The sequence below is a fragment of the Oncorhynchus tshawytscha genome, linkage group LG23 (genome assembly GCF_018296145.1).
Source record: "Oncorhynchus tshawytscha isolate Ot180627B linkage group LG23, Otsh_v2.0, whole genome shotgun sequence".
NCBI classification, from domain to species: domain Eukaryota; kingdom Metazoa; phylum Chordata; class Actinopteri; order Salmoniformes; family Salmonidae; genus Oncorhynchus; species Oncorhynchus tshawytscha.
The window spans coordinates 16373904-16394717 of record NC_056451.1 but is presented as its reverse complement, the minus strand read 5'-3'; the positions used below and the strand labels follow the sequence as shown (position 1 = coordinate 16394717).

General features: G+C 46.1%; 1 protein-coding gene across 5 annotated transcripts; it reads left to right on the top strand.

The window, feature by feature from the left end:
• On the top strand, positions 1-20695 carry vars1 (valyl-tRNA synthetase 1). 5 transcript variants are annotated; one of them, XR_002951603.2, is made up of 31 exons: positions 1-136; positions 1150-1499; positions 1726-1878; positions 2587-2785; positions 3629-3756; positions 3940-4015; positions 4154-4254; positions 4372-4499; positions 4824-4988; positions 5112-5193; positions 5378-5497; positions 5592-5700; positions 5864-5952; positions 6117-6207; positions 6348-6472; positions 13495-13598; positions 13743-13901; positions 14302-14392; positions 14560-14665; positions 14760-14830; positions 15425-15550; positions 15681-15785; positions 17753-17900; positions 18015-18142; positions 18340-18495; positions 18618-18842; positions 18946-19057; positions 19521-19696; positions 19876-20025; positions 20137-20304; positions 20342-20695. XR_002951603.2 is itself a non-coding variant. In XM_024406924.2 (30 exons), exons 1-30 carry the CDS (start codon positions 13-15, stop codon positions 20203-20205), a joined length of 3957 nt encoding a protein of 1318 aa, XP_024262692.2. In that variant the 5' UTR covers positions 1-12; the 3' UTR covers positions 20206-20695. The 5 variants fall into 5 exon arrangements, 4 of the variants coding, with proteins under 4 accessions (XP_024262692.2, XP_024262691.2, XP_042160661.1 ...); XM_024406924.2 differs by having other exon boundaries at positions 1735-1878; positions 20137-20695; XM_024406923.2 differs by having other exon boundaries at positions 20137-20695.
• The last annotated feature ends 119 nt before the right edge of the window (positions 20696-20814 follow it).

The window sequence follows — 20814 nt, the reverse complement described above, 5'->3', positions numbered from 1 at the left end:
GATGTGGCGGAAATGAATCTGTCCAAAGGTCCTTCGAACCAAACATGTGCGCCACATTGCATCAGACTGCCGACTACTGTAATACGCTGCTTATCCGGAACTCATGAGTTGACGTCCCTTTCTTCTTCATTCAACGGTATGGATAACTTTTTCAAGTGCCATTTATTTTAAAATGATGTATTATATCAAAGGTTTGTGTACATAATTCATGGTGTAAGGCAGGTGAAATGGAACTCTCAAATGCATAGATGGAGCAATGGATTTTTAAAATGTAACTAGGCAAGTCAGTTAGGAACAAATTATTTTTGACAATGACGGCCTACCGGGGAACAGTGCCTTGTTCAGCACGATAGATTTTTACATTGTCAGTTTAGGGATTCGATCCTGCAACCTTTCAGTGACTGTCCCAACGCTCTAACCAGTAGGCTATCGGCCGCTCCCGATGCAAGGACTGACCGTTCATGATATCAACCTGATAGTTGACACTATTTTTTGAGACTATAGTGTTTTACACTTAGCTAACATTACTTTGTTTACAAACATTGGAGTTAAACAAGTTTATATTTTGGGTTATGATGGTGTACGACCATTGAACGAAGATCATGAGGCATTTAGCTATGTTAGATTTTTCAAAAATGAATGGGTATATATTTTTTATTTACAATGGATATAGCAACTACATATTGTCCCTTTTTTTAAGTTACAGCTTGCCAAAGCTGATGATTAGCTAGCCGACTAAACTCATCATGGAGTGGAGTTTAGTCCGCTAATGGTTAGCATGTCTTTCCAGTTTGTCAGGTTTGTTGCACTAGAAAATAGCCCATGAATCGTTGCATAGCTATCTGTGCACGTCTCTGTTTGTGGAGTTGTCTCTGTTTACTTCCCAGATTTGTTGCAAACTTTAGCGTTTGTTACTTAAGAGATGTCACCTTAGTGTAGCATAATTTAAGTTAGCATAAACAAACATGCCCAAAACAGTAACGGTACTGCCCACTGTTATGTAGCTAGCAAGCTAGTTTTAGCTGAGATTGGATGACTTGTGAAGTGGTTTGCATCCAAATACATATCTGTACTATTTAATGACACTATGGAAGCGTTATATTTTGACAGTCATTATATTGTCTGACACCATTCTCCCCCCTCTCCTAGGGATGGCTTCGCTCTACGTCTCCCCCCACCCTGACGACTTCAGGAGCCTCATGGCCCTGGTCGCTGCAGAGTTCTGCCCCTCTCGGCTCTGCACACTCATAGAAGACCCTCCTGCCTCCCTGGCCCTGTGCTCTCGCCCCAGCCTGGTGCTGGGCTCTGGGGGAGGTGAGGTGCTCTCTGGGGCCAGTGCTGTTGCATGGTACCTAGCCTCTCAGGGGAAGAGGATAGGGTCGAATGCTAAACAGGAGAGCCAGGTGTGGCAGTGGCTCAGCTTTGCCGACAATGAGCTGATTCCTGTGTCCTGTGCTGTGGTGTTCCCACTGCTGGGGGTGATGGGAGTGGATAAGAAGGTGAGGGAGAGGGTCTCACTACTGGAAGCAACCCATGCAGTCACAAACACACAAATAGGAGTATAATGGTGAATATTTTCTTAATTTCAAATGAATTGGACTATGGGAGTGATTGAACAATGACAAAGCAAAGGGAGGGAACACTAATCTGGAATATAACATACCCCAAGACAAATTCCTGTGTTAACATTGTTGATTACCAATCGTTTTTTCTGATTCTGATGAGTCCATGCAGCTTCAGCAGAGTTCTCATGCTGAGATGATGCGCGTGCTAAACGTTCTAGATAAGAACCTGGAGCCTAGAACATTCCTGGTGGGAGACAGCCTCACTCTGGCTGACATCGCTGTGGCAACCGCAGCACTCCTGCCCTTCAAATACGTGAGCCAAGTCTTTATATTAACATTTATCTTTTATCTTATTTGTGTATCCTCTTCCTTATTCTTTAAAGTTAGGAAGAAGTGAAAGTATTTGTCTTCTGTTAACAGACTGTCTGGTAAGTGAGTGCTGGGGTGTATTCATTCGGGAGGGGTGGCAGGTAGCCTAGTGGTTAGAGCGTTGTGCCTGTAACTGAAAGGTTGCTGTATCAAATCCCCGAGCTGACATGGTAAAAGTCTGTCGTTCTGTCCCTGAACAGGACAGGGCACTGTTTCCCGGTAGGCTGTCATTGAAAATAAGAATTTGTTCTTAACTGATTTGCCTAGTTAAATAAATAAACTCATTGCAACAGAACCTGTTTAAGAACTAAATGGAGCAAGCAGAACAAAACAGGGGGCCTACCTGCATTTGTCCTATAAAAACTATTGTTTTCTTTGTATAAAACGTTTTCCATTTGGAGTAAACATTTTTTTTTGCAAAACGTTTAGCAACAGAATCGGCATAATGAATACACCGCAGTTGTACTGTAAAGCTGGTGTCACACGAAGCAATCCGTATGCAATTTCTGTTGCAGATTGCAAGTGACATCTCAAGCAACATTGCTGATACACAAAGCAACTCGACTGAAATTGCATGCAACATCCAATATAAGATCTTCCTGTTTCACATTGTTTGAACTCCAATAACATTCTTCTTTTTATGTCATACTAGGCCTTGGAGCCGTCCAACAGGAAAGCCCTGACGAACGTGACCAGGTGGTTTCTGACCTGTGTCAACCAGCCTCAGTTTGTTAAGGTCCTGGGACAGATTTCTCTGTGTGAGAAGATGGTGCCCGTCACACCCAAACTCAGCGTTGCTCCTGTTCCTGCTGCTAATGCTAATCCAACTGCTGATGCCAATGCTACCAATGGTAAGAGGCTTAGGCCATGTCTTTGACTGTGAGTAACTCGTCTGGTAGTATGTGTTAAAGATGCACTATGAAATTGTTCCCTCATTTCCTGGTGGCTAAAATTCTAATAGTGCGCCTAATTTCAGTTTATACAACATAACAAGCAAATATAGTGTAGAGAGTCACTGTACCATCTAAACCACTGTGAAATATATATTTTCCATAACCAAAAATATTGTATTTTCAGCTTTTTGAATTTGGTGTACAAAACCGAAAATTAAAGACACGAAAACTAAACTTGATAACGGGAAGTATAGAAATATTGAAAGTAGGACAGATCTGCTGCTTCTTAGACATGCTTTCAATGAGAATGGCAGATCTATAACACACATTTCTATGTATATTTGGTTGGGTCGCCCAAAAAGTTACGTTGCAGCTTTAAGAATTTGCAAACAATATGGAATCAATAAAATGACAAGTACCTTCGATTTGATTGTATATTGCATGCAATAAAACAATTATAATAATGGTGAGTTGACTCGTATATCTGCAAAGTTGCTTGAGATGATGACATTTTGCAACCTGCAAATGCAACAGAAATTCTGCTCAAGTTTCTTTGTGTGAGATCAGCTTTAGATTGAAGAATAACTTTATTATCCTGAAGACCAACGGTGTCTTCTTGTCTAGCTGAATGGCAAATCCGTTTCAGTTTTCACTACATTTGGCATCTTATCAGTTAGCTACATCGGAGGAATATTTTCTGGATACATAGCATCATGAGTTGACTCCTTGTGTGTGTGTGTCAGCTTGAGTTTGTTTGAGTGTGTATGTTATTCTCAAAGTGTGTTTCTCTCTCTCTCTCAGGCAAACCAAAGACAGAAGCTCAGCTGAAGAAGGAGGCTAAAAACAGAGAGAAGTTGGAGAAGTTCCAAAAGAAGAAGGAAATGGAGGAGAAGAAAAAGCAAGAAAAGAAACTGGCACCCCCGACAGAGGTATGAAGATGCACAGGTGGCTGGTTTCATTTCTCATTTTCCTTGTTGCAAAGACCATTGCTGTGTGGATCAACTGGAACCCAACAAGATGATGATCCTTAAAGTATACTCCTTTTACAGTTTTTACAGCCTAGATAAGGTCATTCAGTAGGTGTCTTCAGTCTCATTCTGGTCTCTCTCCAGAAAAAGGCCAAACCAGAGAAGAAGGACCTGGGAGTGATCTCATACGACGTCCCCACCCCTAATGGAGAGAAAAAAGGTGCTTATTAACCATAGAATTAGGAATTTGAATAATTGAATAGGATCTCTGTTATTAACCATGTATAATCCACCACTCTCTCTCTTTTATTCTTTGTGTGTGTGGTGCGAATTAAACTCCTATCTCTCCCTGTGTCAGATGTCCTGAGCCCCCTGCCAGACTCGTACAGTCCTCAGTACGTGGAGGCAGCCTGGTACTCCTGGTGGGAGAAGCAGGGATACTTCAAACCTGAGTACGGGGTGAGACTGTCACTCTCTATGTATTTAATAGTTTATGCTTGTTTATGAAATGTGACATTTAACCAGCCCATGGCTGAGGTCATAATCAAGCTATTATGATGTTCTTATATTCTTCAGCGGAAGAGTATCAGTGAGCCTAACCCCCGTGGAGTGTTCATGATGTGTATCCCTCCGCCCAATGTGACGGGATCTCTTCACTTAGGCCATGCCCTAACCAACGCCATCCAGGACTGTCTGACCAGATGGTAATGGGATTCTCTATCTGATTACACCAATCTGCTCTCCCCCTTTTTAGCAGTTTATTTTCACATCCTTTCACCAATCTCACTCTCTTATTATTTTTCTTCTTTCTACAAACCTCTCACACTTTCTCTCTCATTCTCTCTCTAGCCGTCTGTCTCGCTGTCTTGCTTTCTCTCTTGCTGTCATGACTCTACGTGTCCCACTTTTCTCTTCACCTCTCTCAACATTCATGTCTTGTCCCATTCTCAATATTCTGTAGTGTTGTAATCTAGTTCTGTTCTTATCGCAGTATGATGGTGCATTTCCTGTTTCCTCCCTCTCCCCAGGCACCGTATGCGTGGCGAGACGACCCTGTGGAACCCAGGCTGTGACCACGCGGGCATCGCCACCCAGGTGGTGGTGGAGAAAAAACTGATGAGGGAGAGGGGCTTGAGCCGTCACGACCTGGGGAGAGACCAGTTCATCCAAGAGGTCTGGAAGTGGAAGAACGAGTGAGTGGTGGGAGAGGAAGGACAGGGGTTTTCAAAAGAAAGAAGAATAGAAGAGAAAGTAAGAGCTAGAGTTCCTCTCTTTCCTCCCTCACCCTCTTTCTTCCTCCCTGCACTGTGTTGTAGGAAGGGAGACCGTATCTACCACCAGCTGAAGAAGCTGGGTTCCTCTCTGGACTGGGACAGAGCCTGCTTCACCATGGACCCTGTGAGTTTACTATCATTTACATTACCTTACACTTTACGTTACATTACCTGTCACATCTTACTGTGTTATCATGGACAACTCATGAGAGCTTTATTAGTCTAATACATAAAGTACTATGTCTAGACTGAGCCTTTACTAACGTTGTAATGGTCCCAACACTAAACTATTGTGACTCCCTCTCTAGAAACTGTCCTATGCAGTCCAGGAGGCGTTCATTCGTCTGCATGAGGACGGCGTGATCTACAGGAGCAAGAGGCTGGTCAACTGGTCCTGCACCCTCAACTCTGCCATCTCGGATATAGAGGTATGATTCTGTTGTGAAATGTTTTAAACCGTTTTTGAAACGTCCAATCTGTTGCATACTATAATGAACACTCCCATGATGCTGTGTTGTCCAGGTGGATAAGAAGGAGCTGACTGGCAGGACTCTGCTGCCCGTGCCTGGCTACAAGGACAAGGTGGAGTTTGGAGTACTGGTCTCCTTCTCCTACAAGATAGAGGGATCAGGTAAGACATGGGGAGAGTCATTTTGGGCTGTGGAGGTACAGGGACATGGCTTTATCTTGAGTGTTTCTTTCAATTATGTTAATTGATCTCTCCCTTCCATTTTTTCTCCCTCCCTCTATTTCGGTCTTCTCTTATTAAATGTCTCCCACTGTCTCACTGTTAGATGAGGAGGTGATTGTGGCGACCACTCGTATAGAGACCATGCTGGGAGATTCTGCTGTGGCCGTCCACCCTGCCGACCCCAGATACCAGGTCTCTACAACCCACACACACACCCCGCCAACCTTCCAATACAGACATTCTTTGGGAAAATCCATGAAAGATTATACTTTCTTGATATTTAAATGTTGTTTTGATTAATGTTTTTGGCATTCTAATTGAGAACTAACACGCTTTGGTTTATCTGTGTCTCTCAGCACCTTAAAGGGAAGATGGTGCTTCATCCCTTCTGTGACAGGAAGATGCCCATCGTGTTTGATGAGTTTGTGGACGTCAACTTTGGAACGGGTACTAACCATGCTGTGTGGCCATGTGGCTGTCCTGTAGTAATCTGGTGGTCTAAGGAATAGTGGGATACTGTTAGTTTGGATGGTTGAGCTGTATGGAACCTTGTCTCTCCCTCTCCCCCTTCTTTCTCACTCCACCAGGTGCTGTGAAGATCACCCCAGCCCATGACCATAATGATTACGAGGTTGGAAACAGACACCACCTGGCCTTCATCAACATCCTGGATGAGAATGGCCTGCTCATCAACGTGCCGGCTCCATTCCTGGTACAGTACACTCCTACTTCTTCTTCACCTGGCACAGTACACTCCTACTTCTTCTTCACCTGGCACAGTACACTCCTACTTCTTCTTCACCTGGCACAGTACACTCCTACTTCTTCTTCACCTGGCACAGTACACTCCTACTTCTTCTTCACCTGGCACAGTACACTCCTACTTCTTCTTCACCTGGCACAGTACACTCCTACTTCTTCTTCACCTGGCACAGTACACTCCTACTTCTTCTTCACCTGGCACAGTACACTCGCACTACTTCTTCTTCACCTGGCACAGTACACTCGCACTACTTCTTCTTCACCTGGCACAGTACACTCGCACTACTTCTTCTTCACCTGGCACAGTACACTCGCACTACTTCTTCTTCACCTGGCACAGTACACTCGCACTACTTCTTCTTCACCTGGCACAGTACACTCGCACTACTTCTTCTTCACCTGGCACAGTACACTCGCACTACTTCTTCTTCACCTGGCACAGGCACAGTACACTCGCACTACTTCTTCTTCACCTGGCACAGTACACTCGCACTACTTCTTCTTCACCTGGCACAGTACACTCGCACTACTTCTTCTTCACCTGGCACAGTACACTCGCACTACTTCTTCTTCACCTGGCACAGTACACTCGCACTACTTCTTCTTCACCTGGCACAGTACACTCGCACTACTTCTTCTTCACCTGGCACAGTACACTCGCACTACTTCTTCTTCACCTGGCACAGTACACTCGCACTACTTCTTCTTCACCTGGCACAGTACACTCGCACTACTTCTTCTTCACCTGGCACAGTACACTCGCACTACTTCTTCTTCACCTGGCACAGTACACTCGCACTACTTCTTCTTCACCTGGCACAGTACACTCGCACTACTTCTTCTTCACCTGGCACAGTACACTCGCACTACTTCTTCTTCACCTGGCACAGTACACTCGCACTACTTCTTCTTCACCTGGCACAGTACAGCACTACTTCTTCTTCACCTGGCACAGTACACTCGCACTACTTCTTCTTCACCTGGCACAGTACACTCGCACTACTTCTTCTTCACCTGGCACAGTACACTCGCACTACTTCTTCTTCACCTGGCACAGTACACTCGCACTACTTCTTCTTCACCTGGCACAGTACACTCGCACTACTTCTTCTTCACCTGGCACAGTACAGTACTTCTTCTTCACCTCGTACACTACTTCTTCTTCACCTGGCACAGTACACTCGCACTACTTCTTCTTCACCCTGCACTACTTCTTCTTCACCTGGCACAGTACACTCGCACTACTTCTTCTTCACCTGGCACAGTACACTCGCACTTCTTCTTCACCTGGCACAGTACACTCGCACTACTTCTTCTTCACCTCACCTGGCACTACTTCTTCTCGCACTACTTCTTCTTCACCTGGCACAGTTCACCTCGCACTACTTCTTCTTCACCTGGCACAGTACACTCGCACTACTTCTTCTTCACCTGGCACAGTACACTCGCACTACTTCTTCTTCACCTGGCAGTACAGCACTACACTTCACCGCAGTACACTACTTCTTCTTCACCTGGCACAGTACACTCGCACTACTTCTTCTTCACCTGGCACAGTACACTCGCACTACTTCTTCTTCACCTGGCACAGTACACTCGCACTACTTCTTCTTCACCTGGCACAGTACACTCGCACTACTTCTTCTTCACCTGGCACAGTACACTCGCACTACTTCTTCTTCACCTGGCACAGTACACTCGCACTACTTCTTCTTCACCTGGCACAGTACACTTCGCACTACTTCTTCTTCACCTGGCACAGTACACTCGCACTACTTCTTCTTCACCTTACTTCTTCTTCACCTGGCACAGTACACTCGCACTACTTCTTCTTCACCTGGCACAGTACACACTACTTCTTCTTCACCTGGCACAGTACACTTCTTCTTCTTCACCTGGCTTCACCTGGCACAGTACACTCGCACTACTTCTTCTTCACCTGGCACAGTACACTCGCACTACTTCTTCTTCACCTGGCACAGTACACTCGCACTACTTCTTCTTCACCTGGCACAGTACACTCGCACTACTTCTTCTTCACCTGGCACAGTACACTCGCACTACTTCTTCTTCACCTGGCACAGTACACTCGCACTACTTCTTCTTCACCTGGCACAGTACACTCGCACTACTTCTTCTTCACCTGGCACAGTACACTCGCACTACTTCTTCTTCACCTGGCACAGTACACTCGCACTACTTCTTCTTCACCTGGCACAGTACACTCGCACTACTTCTTCTTCACCTGGCACAGTACACTCGCACTACTTCTTCTTCACCTGGCACAGTACACTCGCACTACTTCTTCTTCACCTGGCACAGTACACTCGCACTACTTCTTCTTCACCTGGCACAGTACACTCGCACTACTTCTTCTTCACCTGGCACAGTACACTCGCACTACTTCTTCTTCACCTGGCACAGTACACTCGCACTCTTCTTCTTCACCTGGCACAGTACACTCGCACTACTTCTTCTTCACCTGGCACAGTACACTCGCACTACTTCTTCTTCACCTGGCACAGTACACTCGCACTACTTCTTCTTCACCTGGCACAGTACACTCGCACTACTTCTTCTTCACCTGGCACAGTACACTCGCACTACTTCTTCTTCACCTGGTACACTCGCACTACTTCTTCTTCACCTGGCACAGTACACTTCGCACTACTTCTTCTTCACCTGGCACAGTACACTCGCACTACTTCTTCTTCACCTGGCACAGTACACTCGCACTACTTCTTCTTCACCTGGCACAGTACACTCGCACTACTTCTTCTTCACCTGGCACAGTACACTCGCACTTCTTCTTCACCTCTTCTTCACCTGGCACAGTACACTCGCACTACTTCTTCTTCACCTGGCACAGTACACTCGCACTACTTCTTCTTCACCTGGCACAGTACACTCGCACTACTTCTTCTTCACCTGGCACAGTACACTCGCACTACTTCTTCTTCACCTGGCACAGTACACTCGCACTACTTCTTCTTCACCTGGCACAGTACACTCGCACTACTTCTTCTTCACCTGGCACAGTACACTCGCACTACTTCTTCTTCACCTGGCACAGTACACTCGCACTACTTCTTCTTCACCTGGCACAGTACACTCGCACTACTTCTTCTTCACCTGGCACAGTACACTCGCACTACTTCTTCTTCACCTGGCACAGTACACTCGCACTACTTCTTCTTCACCTGGCACAGTACACTCGCACTACTTCTTCTTCACCTGGCACAGTACACTCGCACTACTTCTTCTTCACCTGGCACAGTACACTCGCACTACTTCTTCTTCACCTGGCACAGTACACTCGCACTACTTCTTCTTCACCTGGCACAGTACACTGCACTACTTCTTCTTCACCTGGCACAGTACACTCGCACTACTTCTTCTTCACCTGGCACAGTACACTCGCACTACTTCTTCTTCACCTGGCACAGTACACTCGCACACTTCTTCTTCACCTGGCACAGTACACTCGCACTACTTCTTCTTCACCTGGCACAGTACACTCGCACTACTTCTTCTTCACCTGGCACAGTACACTCGCACTACTTCTTCTTCACCTGGCACAGTACACTCGCACTACTTCTTCTTCACCTGGCACAGTACACTCGCACTACTTCTTCTTCACCTGGCACAGTACACTCGCACTACTTCTTCTTCACCTGGCACAGTACACTCGCACTCACCTTCTTCTTCACCTGGCACAGTACAGTACACTCGCACTTCTTCTTCACCTGGCGCACTACTTCTTCTTCACCTGGCACAGTACACTCGCACTACTTCTTCTTCACCTGGCACAGTACACTCGCACTACTTCTTCTTCACCTGGCACAGTACACTCGCACTACTTCTTCTTCACCTGGCACAGTACACTCGCACTACTTCTTCTTCACCTGGCACAGTACACTCGCACTACTTCTTCTTCACCTGGCACAGTACACTCGCACTACTTCTTCTTCACCTGGCACAGTACACTCGCACTACTTCTTCTTCACCTGGCACAGTACACTCGCACTACTTCTTCTTCACCTGGCACAGTACACTCGCACTACTTCTTCTTCACCTGGCACAGTACACTCGCACTACTTCTTCTTCACCTGGCACAGTACACTCGCACTACTTCTTCTTCACCTGGCACAGTACACACTTCACCTGGCACAGTACACTCGCACTACTTCACCTGGCACAGTACACTCGCACTACTTCACCTGGCACAGTACACTCGCACTACTTCACCTGGCACAGTACACTTCAGTACACTACTTCTTCTTCACCTGGCACAGTACACTCGCACTACTTCTTCTTCACCTGGCACAGTACACTCGCACTACTTCTTCACCTGGCACAGTACACTCTCACTACTTCTTCTTCACCTGGCACAGTACACTCGCACTACTTCTTCTTCACCTGGCACAGTACACTCCCACTACTTCTTCACCACTACTTCTTCTTCACCTGGCACAGTACACTCTCACTACTTCTTCACCTGGCACAGTACACTCTCACCACTACTTCTTCACCTGGCACAGTACACTCTCACTACTTCTTCTTCACCTGGCACAGTACACTCGCACTACTTCTTCTTCACCTGGCACAGTACACTCGCACTACTTCTTCTTCACCTGGCACAGTACACTCTCACTACTTCTTCTTCACCTGGCACAGTACACTCGCACTACTTCTTCTTCACCTGGCACAGTACACTCGCACTACTTCACCTGGCACAGTACACTCGCACTACTTCTTCTTCACCTGGCACAGTACACTCTCACTACTTCTTCTTCACCTGGCACAGTACACTCGCACTACTTCTTCACCTGGCACAGTACACTCACTACTTCTTCTTCACAGTTCACTACTTCTTCTTCACCTGGCACAGTACACTCTCACTACTTCTTCTTCACCTGGCACAGTACACTCTCACTACTTCTTCTTCACCTGGCACAGTACACTCTCACTACTTCTTCTTCACCTGGCACAGTACACTCTCACTACTTCTTCTTCACCTGGCACAGTACACTCTCACTTCTTCTTCACCTGGCACAGTACACTCTCACTACTTCTTCTTCACCTGGCACAGTACACTCTCACTACTTCTTCTTCACCTACTTCTTACTTCTTCTTCACCTGGCACAGTACACTCTCACTACTTCTTCTTCACCTGGCACAGTACACTCTCACTACTTCTTCTTCACCTGGCACAGTACACTCTCACTACTTCTTCTTCACCTGGCACACTCTCACCACTACTTCTTCACCTGGCACAGTACACTCTCACTACTTCTTCACCTGGCACAGTACACTCTCACCACTTCTTCTTCACCTGGCACAGTACACTCTCACTACTTCTTCTTCACCTGGCACAGTACACTCTCACTACTTCTTCTTCACCTGGCACACTCTTTTCTTCTTACCTACACTCTCACTACTTCTTCTTCACCTGGCACTACACTCACTACTTCTTCACCTGGCACAGTACACTCTCACTACTTCTTCTTCACCTGGCACAGTACACTCACCACACTTCTTCACCTGGCACAGTACACTCTCACTACTTCTTCTTCACCTGGCACAGTACACTCTCACTACTTCTTCTTCACCTGGCACAGTACACTCTCACTACTTCTTCTTCACCTGGCACAGTACACTCTCACTACTTCTTCTTCACCTGGCACAGTACACTCTCACTACTTCTTCTTCACCTGGCACAGTACACTCTCACTACTTCTTCTTCACCTGGCACAGTACACTCTCACTACTTCTTCTTCACCTGGCACAGTACACTCTCACTACTTCTTCTTCACCTGGCACAGTACACTCTCACTACTTCTTCTTCACCTGGCACAGTACACTCTCACTACTTCTTCACCTGGCACAGTACACTCTCACTACTTCTTCTTCACCTGGCACAGTACACTCACTACTCTTCTTCACCTGGCACAGTACACTCTCACTTCTTCTTCACCTGGCACAGTACACTCTCACTACTTCTTCTTCACCTGGCACAGTACACTCTCACTACTTCTTCTTCACCTGGCACAGTACACTCTCACTACTTCTTCTTCACCTGGCACAGTACACTCTCACTACTTCTTCTTCACCTGGCACAGTACACTCTCACAGTACACTCTCACTACTTCTTCTTCACCTGGCACAGTACACTCACTACTTCTTCTTCACCTGGCACAGTACACTCTCACTACTTCTTCACCTGGCACAGTACACTCTCACCACTACTTCTTCACCTGGCACAGTACACTCTCACTACTTCTTCTTCACCTGGCACAGTACACTCTCACTACTTCTTCTTCACCTGGCACAGTACACTCTCACTACTTCTTCTTCACCTGGCACAGTACACTCTCACTACTTCTTCTTCACCTGGCACAGTACACTCTCACTACTTCTTCTTCACCTGGCACAGTACACTCTCACTACTTCTTCTTCACCTGGCACAGTACACTCTCACTACTTCTTCTTCACCTGGCACAGTACACTCTCACTACTTCTTCTTCACCTGGCACAGTACACTCTCACTACTTCTTCTTCACCTGGCACAGTACACTCTTCACTACTTCTTCTTCACCTGGCACAGTACACTCCTACTTCTTCTTCACCTGGCACAGTACACTCTCACTACTTCTTCTTCACCTGGCACAGTACACTCGCACTACTTCTTCTTCACCTGGCACAGTACACTCTCACTACTTCTTCTTCACCTGGCACAGTACACTCTCACTACTTCTTCTTCACCTGGCACAGTACACTCTCACTACTTCTTCTTCACCTGGCACAGTACACTCGCACTACTTCTTCACCTGGATGTTGTCTTCATGCTGTCTTAGTAGTTGTGGTGTGTTGTCACTCTTCTTCCTTTTCCTCCTTGTTGTTCTGTGTGGTATCTGTTTGGTAACTTCCTCTCTGTTTTTCTCTGTCTACCTCCTCTCTCGTCTTTCTCAGGGTATGAAACGTTTCGAAGCGAGGAAGGCTGTGCTGCAGGCTCTGAAGGACAGAGGCCATTTCAAGGAGACCAAAGATAACCCCATGGTGGTGCCTGTCTGCAGGTGCGTTACGATCAGTCCACATTACGAGCACATAAGGACATATTTTTTCCAGCTTTGCATCAGTGGGCGAAATGTGGTCACATCTGTGTGAACATATTAGTGAGAAAATTCTGGATTGGATGTGAGTGTGTTTCTCCTCCCCAGTCGTTCTAAGGACATAGTGGAGCCCCTGTTGAAGCCTCAGTGGTATGTAGACTGTGCTGACATGGGCAAGCAGGCAGCTGACTCGGTCCGGGAGGGAAGACTCAAAATCATCCCAGACCACCACCATAAGACCTGGTTCAACTGGTTGGACAACATCAGGTAGGTTTACTCTGCACCCCTTCCTCTCTCTCCATCACCTCTATCCCCTCCATCTCCTTTCTGGTTCTGTTTTCCTCTTCCTTCTATACCTCTCTTTTGTCATCAGTCTTTCTCTTTCCTTGCTGTCCTTCCCGTTCTACTCTTTAATGTGCTCCATCTCTCTACGCATTAGAAGGTGACACGCCACACTCTCTCCATTATAGAAATCAAGTGTATTACAGATCCTGGTTAGATCCCTAGTTAAAAACAGGGAGCACCTCTACTCCAGCACCAAACCCCTTTTCTTCTTTAGTGTTTCATCTGTCACCAGTTGTGCTCAGGTTTCCTCACCCCTCTTCACTCCCTCTATCCTCACATATTCACTTGAACTCATCCCTCATTCGTTGTCCCTCCCTCCCAGGGACTGGTGTATCTCTCGTCAGCTGTGGTGGGGTCACAGAATCCCAGCCTACTTTGTCACCGTGACTGACCCTTCAGTCACACCAGGAGAGGTGATATCCGTTTCTCTCTTTCTCTCTCTCTGATTTTCTCTGTCATTTAAGTCACACCTGTTCAAACAACCCATGTCCCATCTCTCTGGCTTCCTTCTCCCTTCTTCTTCTTCCTCCCTCCCGTCTTCTTCCTCCCTCCCGTCTTCTTCCTCCCTCCCGTCCTCCAGGACATGGATGGTCATTACTGGGTGAGTGGGAGGACAGAGGAGGAAGCCAGAGATAAAGCTGCCAAGCGCTTCAACGTCTCCACTGACAAGATCACCCTCCGACAGGGTAAGATCTTCTCTCAAATGATGATCATTTACAGTGGAATGGAGTATATTGCCCATTACCCAGTGATTTTTTTTGTTCACTTCCTGTGTTACAGATGAGGATGTCCTGGATACATGGTTCTCCTCTGGTATTTTCCCCTTCTCCATCTTCGGCTGGCCCAATGAGGTGAGGCTGTAGGAGTGTGTGTATTAAAGTTGTTAACATATGCTTTCCATAGTTCCTGAGAGATATATTGAATGTGTGGGTAGGGTGTGCTGAGAGTGTGATACCCTCTGTGTGTAATACAGGTTTTCCTCTCTCTGTCCAGACCCAGGACCTGAGTGTGTAATACAGGTTTTCCTCTCTCTGTCCAGACCCAGGACCTGAGTGTGTAATACAGGTTTTCCTCTCTCTGTCCAGACCCAGGACCTGAGTGTGTAATACAGGTTTTCCTCTCTGTCCAGACCCAGGACCTGAGTGTGTAATACAGGTTTTCCTCTCTCTGTCCAGACCCAGGACCTGGGTGTGTAATACAGGTTTTCCTCTCTGTCCAGACCCAGGACCTGAGTGTGTAATACAGGTTTTCCTCTCTCTGTCCAGACCCAGGACCTGAGTGTGTAATACAGGTTTTCCTCTCTGTCCAGACCCAGGACCTGAGTGTGTAATACAGGTTTTCCTCTCTGTCCAGACCCAGGACCTGAGTGTGTAATACAGGTTTTCCTCTCTCTGTCCAGACCCAGGACCTGAGTGTGTAATACAGGTTTTCCTCTCTCTGTCCAGACCCAGGACCTGAGTGTGTTCTATCCAGGCACCCTGTTGGAGACAGGTCATGACATCCTGTTCTTCTGGGTGGCCCGCATGGTGATGATGGGCCTCAAACTCACTGGCAAGCTGCCCTTCAAAGAGGTGGGGCTCATTTGGAAGTAATCACCTGCTGCCTCTGACCAGTGTAGCATGTCATTGATTACAGTGGGGACAGCCTGTATAGTAATGGTAATGGCTGTGTAGTAATGGTAATGGCTGTGTTTGATACTAGGTGTACCTCCATGCGGTGGTGAGGGACGCCCACGGGAGGAAGATGAGCAAATCTCTGGGGAATGTTATCGACCCCCTGGACGTCATCACAGGCATCTCTCTGGAGGTAACACACCGTGCTCCCATGGGAGGGGTGTTGTACTGTCTGCTTATTAAGCAGCTATTCCAGGCTCTATTGAGGCCATTTATCTGTCTCTCCTAGTGTTGCTCCCTCAAACTGAGCTGAGTAGGGTTCGGAGGGATCCACGTTTTCTTACTGTCATACCGTTTCTGTACCATACAAGGGTATACAATATTACCGGAAATGCACACAATGGGCACAAAACAATTTAGGCAACAGGGATCTTGATCCAGGAGGGGATTGAATGTAACCAATAAGCTGTAACCAAGACACTTGATCTTGCCACAGCTAGCAAGTTAGTGAACCAAATGCATAGCTGGAGCCCTGAGCTGGATATCATTTATTTGACACATCTTAGGTTTCTTATAGTTCTACTTAACTTATAGTTAAAAGCAGTGATGAAGCACACACCCCCCCAGCTGAAATACCCCGGTATACAGTATAAACGGTATATCGCCCAAGTCTAGAGCTGAGTCAGCCCTCTAGAGCAGTGGCCACCAAGGTCACTTTCGTAGTCAAAAAGCAAGCCGATATCTACCGCTATTATTTAATTTCTTTCAACAAAAAACCCCAAAAACATTTTACCTAAAAAACAATTGTGTAGGAATGAGGTTTGTGCAGTAGGCCTAATACATTATCACAGCATATTGGCTATATGCCTGGCCTGCCAGTTCTTCTCAGACCATATTATATACAAAAACTCTCACTTTGATAACAAAATAGATCAGTTTGTGTAGTACTTTCAAGGCAGAACTGATCATAATTTGAGATAATTCACTTTTTTTTTTTTTACTGGACTGGTACCTGCATCAATCTGATGGTCATGGTGCTTTCAAGACAACTGAAGAAGAGGTCAAATCATGTCAGTGATCTAGAAACTATTTTTCCCAGTCGGATCTTCCGAGTTCCCTGTGGTTTTGAACACTACATTAGTCTCAGGGGAGGGAGAGAGCAGCAGAGGATCCACCTCTCACGTCTCTGCTCTATTCCTCGATATTAAAATAGACATGATGAGCTGCTAATGATAATACAAATGCAGGGCTATCGAGACACTTGTGCTGTAATGAATTAGTAGCCGAGTGGAAGTAGGGAGAAGCACGTTTTTATGTTTTGTAATAGTGTTGAATAAAAACAGCGTTGACAGTACTGAACAAAAACTTGGACATTAACTAACTCATAAAAACAGTGTTGACAGTACTGAACAAAAACTTGGACATGAACTAACTCATAAAAACAGCGTTGACAGTACTGAACAAAAACTTGGACATGAACTAACTCATAAAAACAGTGTTGACAGTACTGAACAAAAACTTGGACATGAACTAACTCATAAAAACAGCGTTGACAGTACTGAACAAAAACTTGGACATGAACTAACTCATAAAAACAGCGTCGACAGTACTGAACAAAAACTTGGACATGAACTAACTCATAAAAACAGCAGTCCTTTGGTGTATTGTGACAGTCTCTCTGTGGTCATGGTTTTAAAAGTGATCAAATCTCATGTAGGTTAGGATCAAACTTTGCTGTAGCTGGGGTCGTGGAAGCTGTAGGCATGGTGATTTGAGCTATCCGAATGCCGGGTAGGCGGAGTGTGTCTTTTCAGACAATTGAAATAGATCAAAATGGGAATACTTTGCCTACCCAGTGCTTCTGAATCAAGTGCACCTGCCAACAGCGCAACACCATTTATTTTGTTTTTTTAAGGAGCGCAAGCCTTTATCTTTTCTACAGAAAAGTTTGGTGATCGACCGGTTGGTGACCACTGCTATACAGGGCTCTGGCAGTACATACTCTTACTATATCAGGTGGATTGAGGAACCAGCAGTGTCTCTTGCTGCTTTGAATCAGTGTCATGCATTTATGTTGTCATGTAGCTGTTGAACTGCGGTTAAGTGCCGAGAACAAAGCACCAGGACATAGATGTCTCTGCTGACCCTTCGTGTGTGCAGGGTCTGTATGCCCAGCTGCAGGACAGTAATCTGGACCCAGTAGAGGTAGAGAAGGCCAAGCAGGGACAGAAGTCAGACTACCCCACTGGTATCCCAGAGTGTGGCACAGATGCCCTCCGCTTCGCCCTGTGTGCCTACACCAGCCAAGGTACATCACTCACTCCTGCCATCTGGTGATGTGGCCGTGTCATGTTATGGCTGGCATGCCATGTACACACCAACACAACCCTTTCTTTTTCCTCTCTCCCCCTAACTTTCTCAGGCAGGGACATTAACATGGATGTGAATCGTATCCTTGGTTACCGTCACTTCTGTAACAAGCTGTGGAATGCTGTGAAGTTTGCCATGAGGACGCTGGGAGACAACTTTGTTCCTTCAGAGAAAGCCCAGGTGACATCTCTACTACAGTATCTTTATCCAGGCCTATTCATTGTGTGTGTGTACTGCAGTGTCATGCCTGTGTAAATGAAGGGAAATAAAGTTGCTTCAAGAAAATGCTCTTAATTTGTTATAGTGGAAACAGGTCTTTGTATGATATGGTATTTAGGTTTATATCTCAGTAAAATGTCCAATTATCCTCCTGTCAGCTGTGTGGGGAGGAGAGCGTGTCAGACCGGTGGATTCTGTCCCGTCTGTGTACTGCTGTGGGTCTGTGTAATGCAGGGTTCCAGGCCTACGACTTCCCAGCTATCACCACAGCCATCTACAACTTCTGGCTCTACGAGCTCTGTGACGTCTATCTGGTGAGAGTCTGTTTGGCTTGTGTGTGTGTGTGTGTGTGTGTGGGATTAATATATTGCCACTCCTTAACTTCCTGCTCCCAACCTCCATCCTCATCCCTTCTCGACCTCCCTCATCCCTCTAGGAGAGTGTGAAGCCAGTGTTCTCCAGGGCGGAGGAGGACAGTGGGTCTCAGAGCCAGGCTGTGGTCTGCAGACAGACGCTGTTCACCTGCCTGGAGACCGGCCTGCTCCTCCTAGCTCCCATCATGCCCTTCGTGGGCGAGGAGCTCTACCAGAGGTTGCCACGGCGACGATCCCAGGATGGCCACCCTAGTATCCATGTCACGCCCTACCCTGAGACTGAGGAGGTGAACTTTATATTGATACACTGTATAATAAACCAAAGGGTATGAGTTTTGTTGACTGTATTTTGTGGTGGTTGCCTGGCCGTCGTCTCTGTGTGGTCTCTAGTTCTGCTGGCACAGTGAGGATGTGGACCGTCAGATGGAGTTTGTGATGACCGTGGTCCGGACCATCCGTTCACTCAGGGCCGACTACAACCTGACCAGGACACGTGCCGATTGTGAGTTCATACATGACCACAAGCATTGTACCGTAATTTCCGGACTATAAACCGCTACTTTATTCCCACGCTTTGAACCTTGCGGTTTATACAATGACGCGGCTAATTTATGGATTTTTCCCGCTTTCAAAAAAACTGAGCACCGTCACATAATGCCGTGTTTCGTTAAAGCCTATTTATTTTTGTTACAAGCCGTGTTTCATTTAAAGGCTGTGTAAAGTTCATTTGTTTCAATGTACCGGTAGGCACCTGTGGCTTATAGACATGTGCGGCTTATTTATGTACAAAATACATATTTTTTAATAATTCAGTGGGTGTGGTTTATATTCAGGTGCGCTTAATAGTCCAGAAATTACGGTACTATATTTACTACTTAGTTATAGCAAGGGTGTATGATTATCTACTTTGGTGACTAGAACACTTCTCAGCGTTGTGTTACATATTATACCCCCTCCCTCCGCAGGCTACCTCCAGTGTATAGACAGTGAGACGATGTCTCTGGTGGAGCTGTACAGTCTGCAGATCCAGACCCTGTCTCTATCCCAGACCATCCAGCCCGTCCCAGCCACCGGGGCCGTCCCAGAGGGCTGTGCTGTGGCCATTGCCTCCGACAGGTGCACCGTCCACCTCGTGCTCAAGGTAAGAGGTCAATTTTACAGGTTTCAACCACACATTATTCTGTGTTGTGATTGGCTGACAGTGTATGAGTCATCTGATGACTGTGCCAAACCAGACATCTTTATTCCCTAGTGAAATTGTTACACTTCTGTTTTTACAACTGCGTTTCCTTTTCTCCTCGTTGTTAATCTCTCTCCCAGGGTCTGATAGATTTGGAGAAGGAGGTGGCCAAGCTGACTGTGAAGAAGGGAGAGCTGGAGAAACAGATGGATAAACTGAGAGAAAAGATGGAGAAGAGTGACTACAAGGAGAAGGTGCCTGTTAAAGTACAGGATCTGGACGCTGAGAAGGTAAGGAGGATGTTTTGGAACGTGGGGCATTCCCACAGTAAAAACATTTTGCTTGGTTCTGCTTGTGAAGTGTGTGGTGACCTGTGATCCTGCTCTCTAACCCTCTTCCAGCTGCGTCAGAGCCAGACGGAGCTGGAGAAAGCAACGGAAGCCATAGACAACTTCAAGAGAATGGTGTAACCGCTCCTCTCTGTCCCCTTTTACAACATGGTTCTTATCATAGTGAGGTTAAAGTGCAGACTTAAATTTTGAGGGTATTTTCATCCATATTGGGTGAACATTTCTACATAAATGTGGATGCACAAATATCATTCATACACCAAGACATGGGAGTTTTGTGCCTGTAACTGTCGATTATCCGCAATCATGGTAGCATCCATAGAAATGTTTAGAAACATTCTATTCACAATAAGTGACTCCAAAATGAAGCAATACATTTGCTATTCATTTCTAATTGGGCACAAAATGTTCTGAAACAACCAGCAAATCCTGGAAAGACTATGTACAAACATTTCACCCGATCTGAATGATAATACCCTGAAGTTAAAGCTGACAGTCTGCACTTTAACCCAGAACAATTTCACTGTATTTCACCCTCCTGTTATTGTCTCATGTCAGTGCTATGCCACTTTCCATAAAGGATACTCTGGAGTAAAGACCTTATATTAGACAGGCTGGGATCTGTTCTTTCTTTGATGTGAAATTATTAGGTCCAGGAGTTTTTCTTGACCTGGAAAACATCAAGGCCCTAGTTGTCTATAATTATACATGCAAGATTGCAATTTCATA

Excerpts from the sequence above, each read along its gene's own strand:
- vars1 (XM_024406923.2), top strand. The coding sequence starts at position 13 with ATGAATCTGTCCAAAGGTCCTTCGAACCAAACATGTGCGCCACATTGC. Across the intron at positions 17,901-18,014 it reads GTGTGCCTACACCAGCCAAG|GCAGGGACATTAACATGGAT; the intron begins GTACATCACTCA and ends TAACTTTCTCAG. Across the intron at positions 19,697-19,875 it reads CCGTCCACCTCGTGCTCAAG|GGTCTGATAGATTTGGAGAA; the intron begins GTAAGAGGTCAA and ends TCTCTCTCCCAG.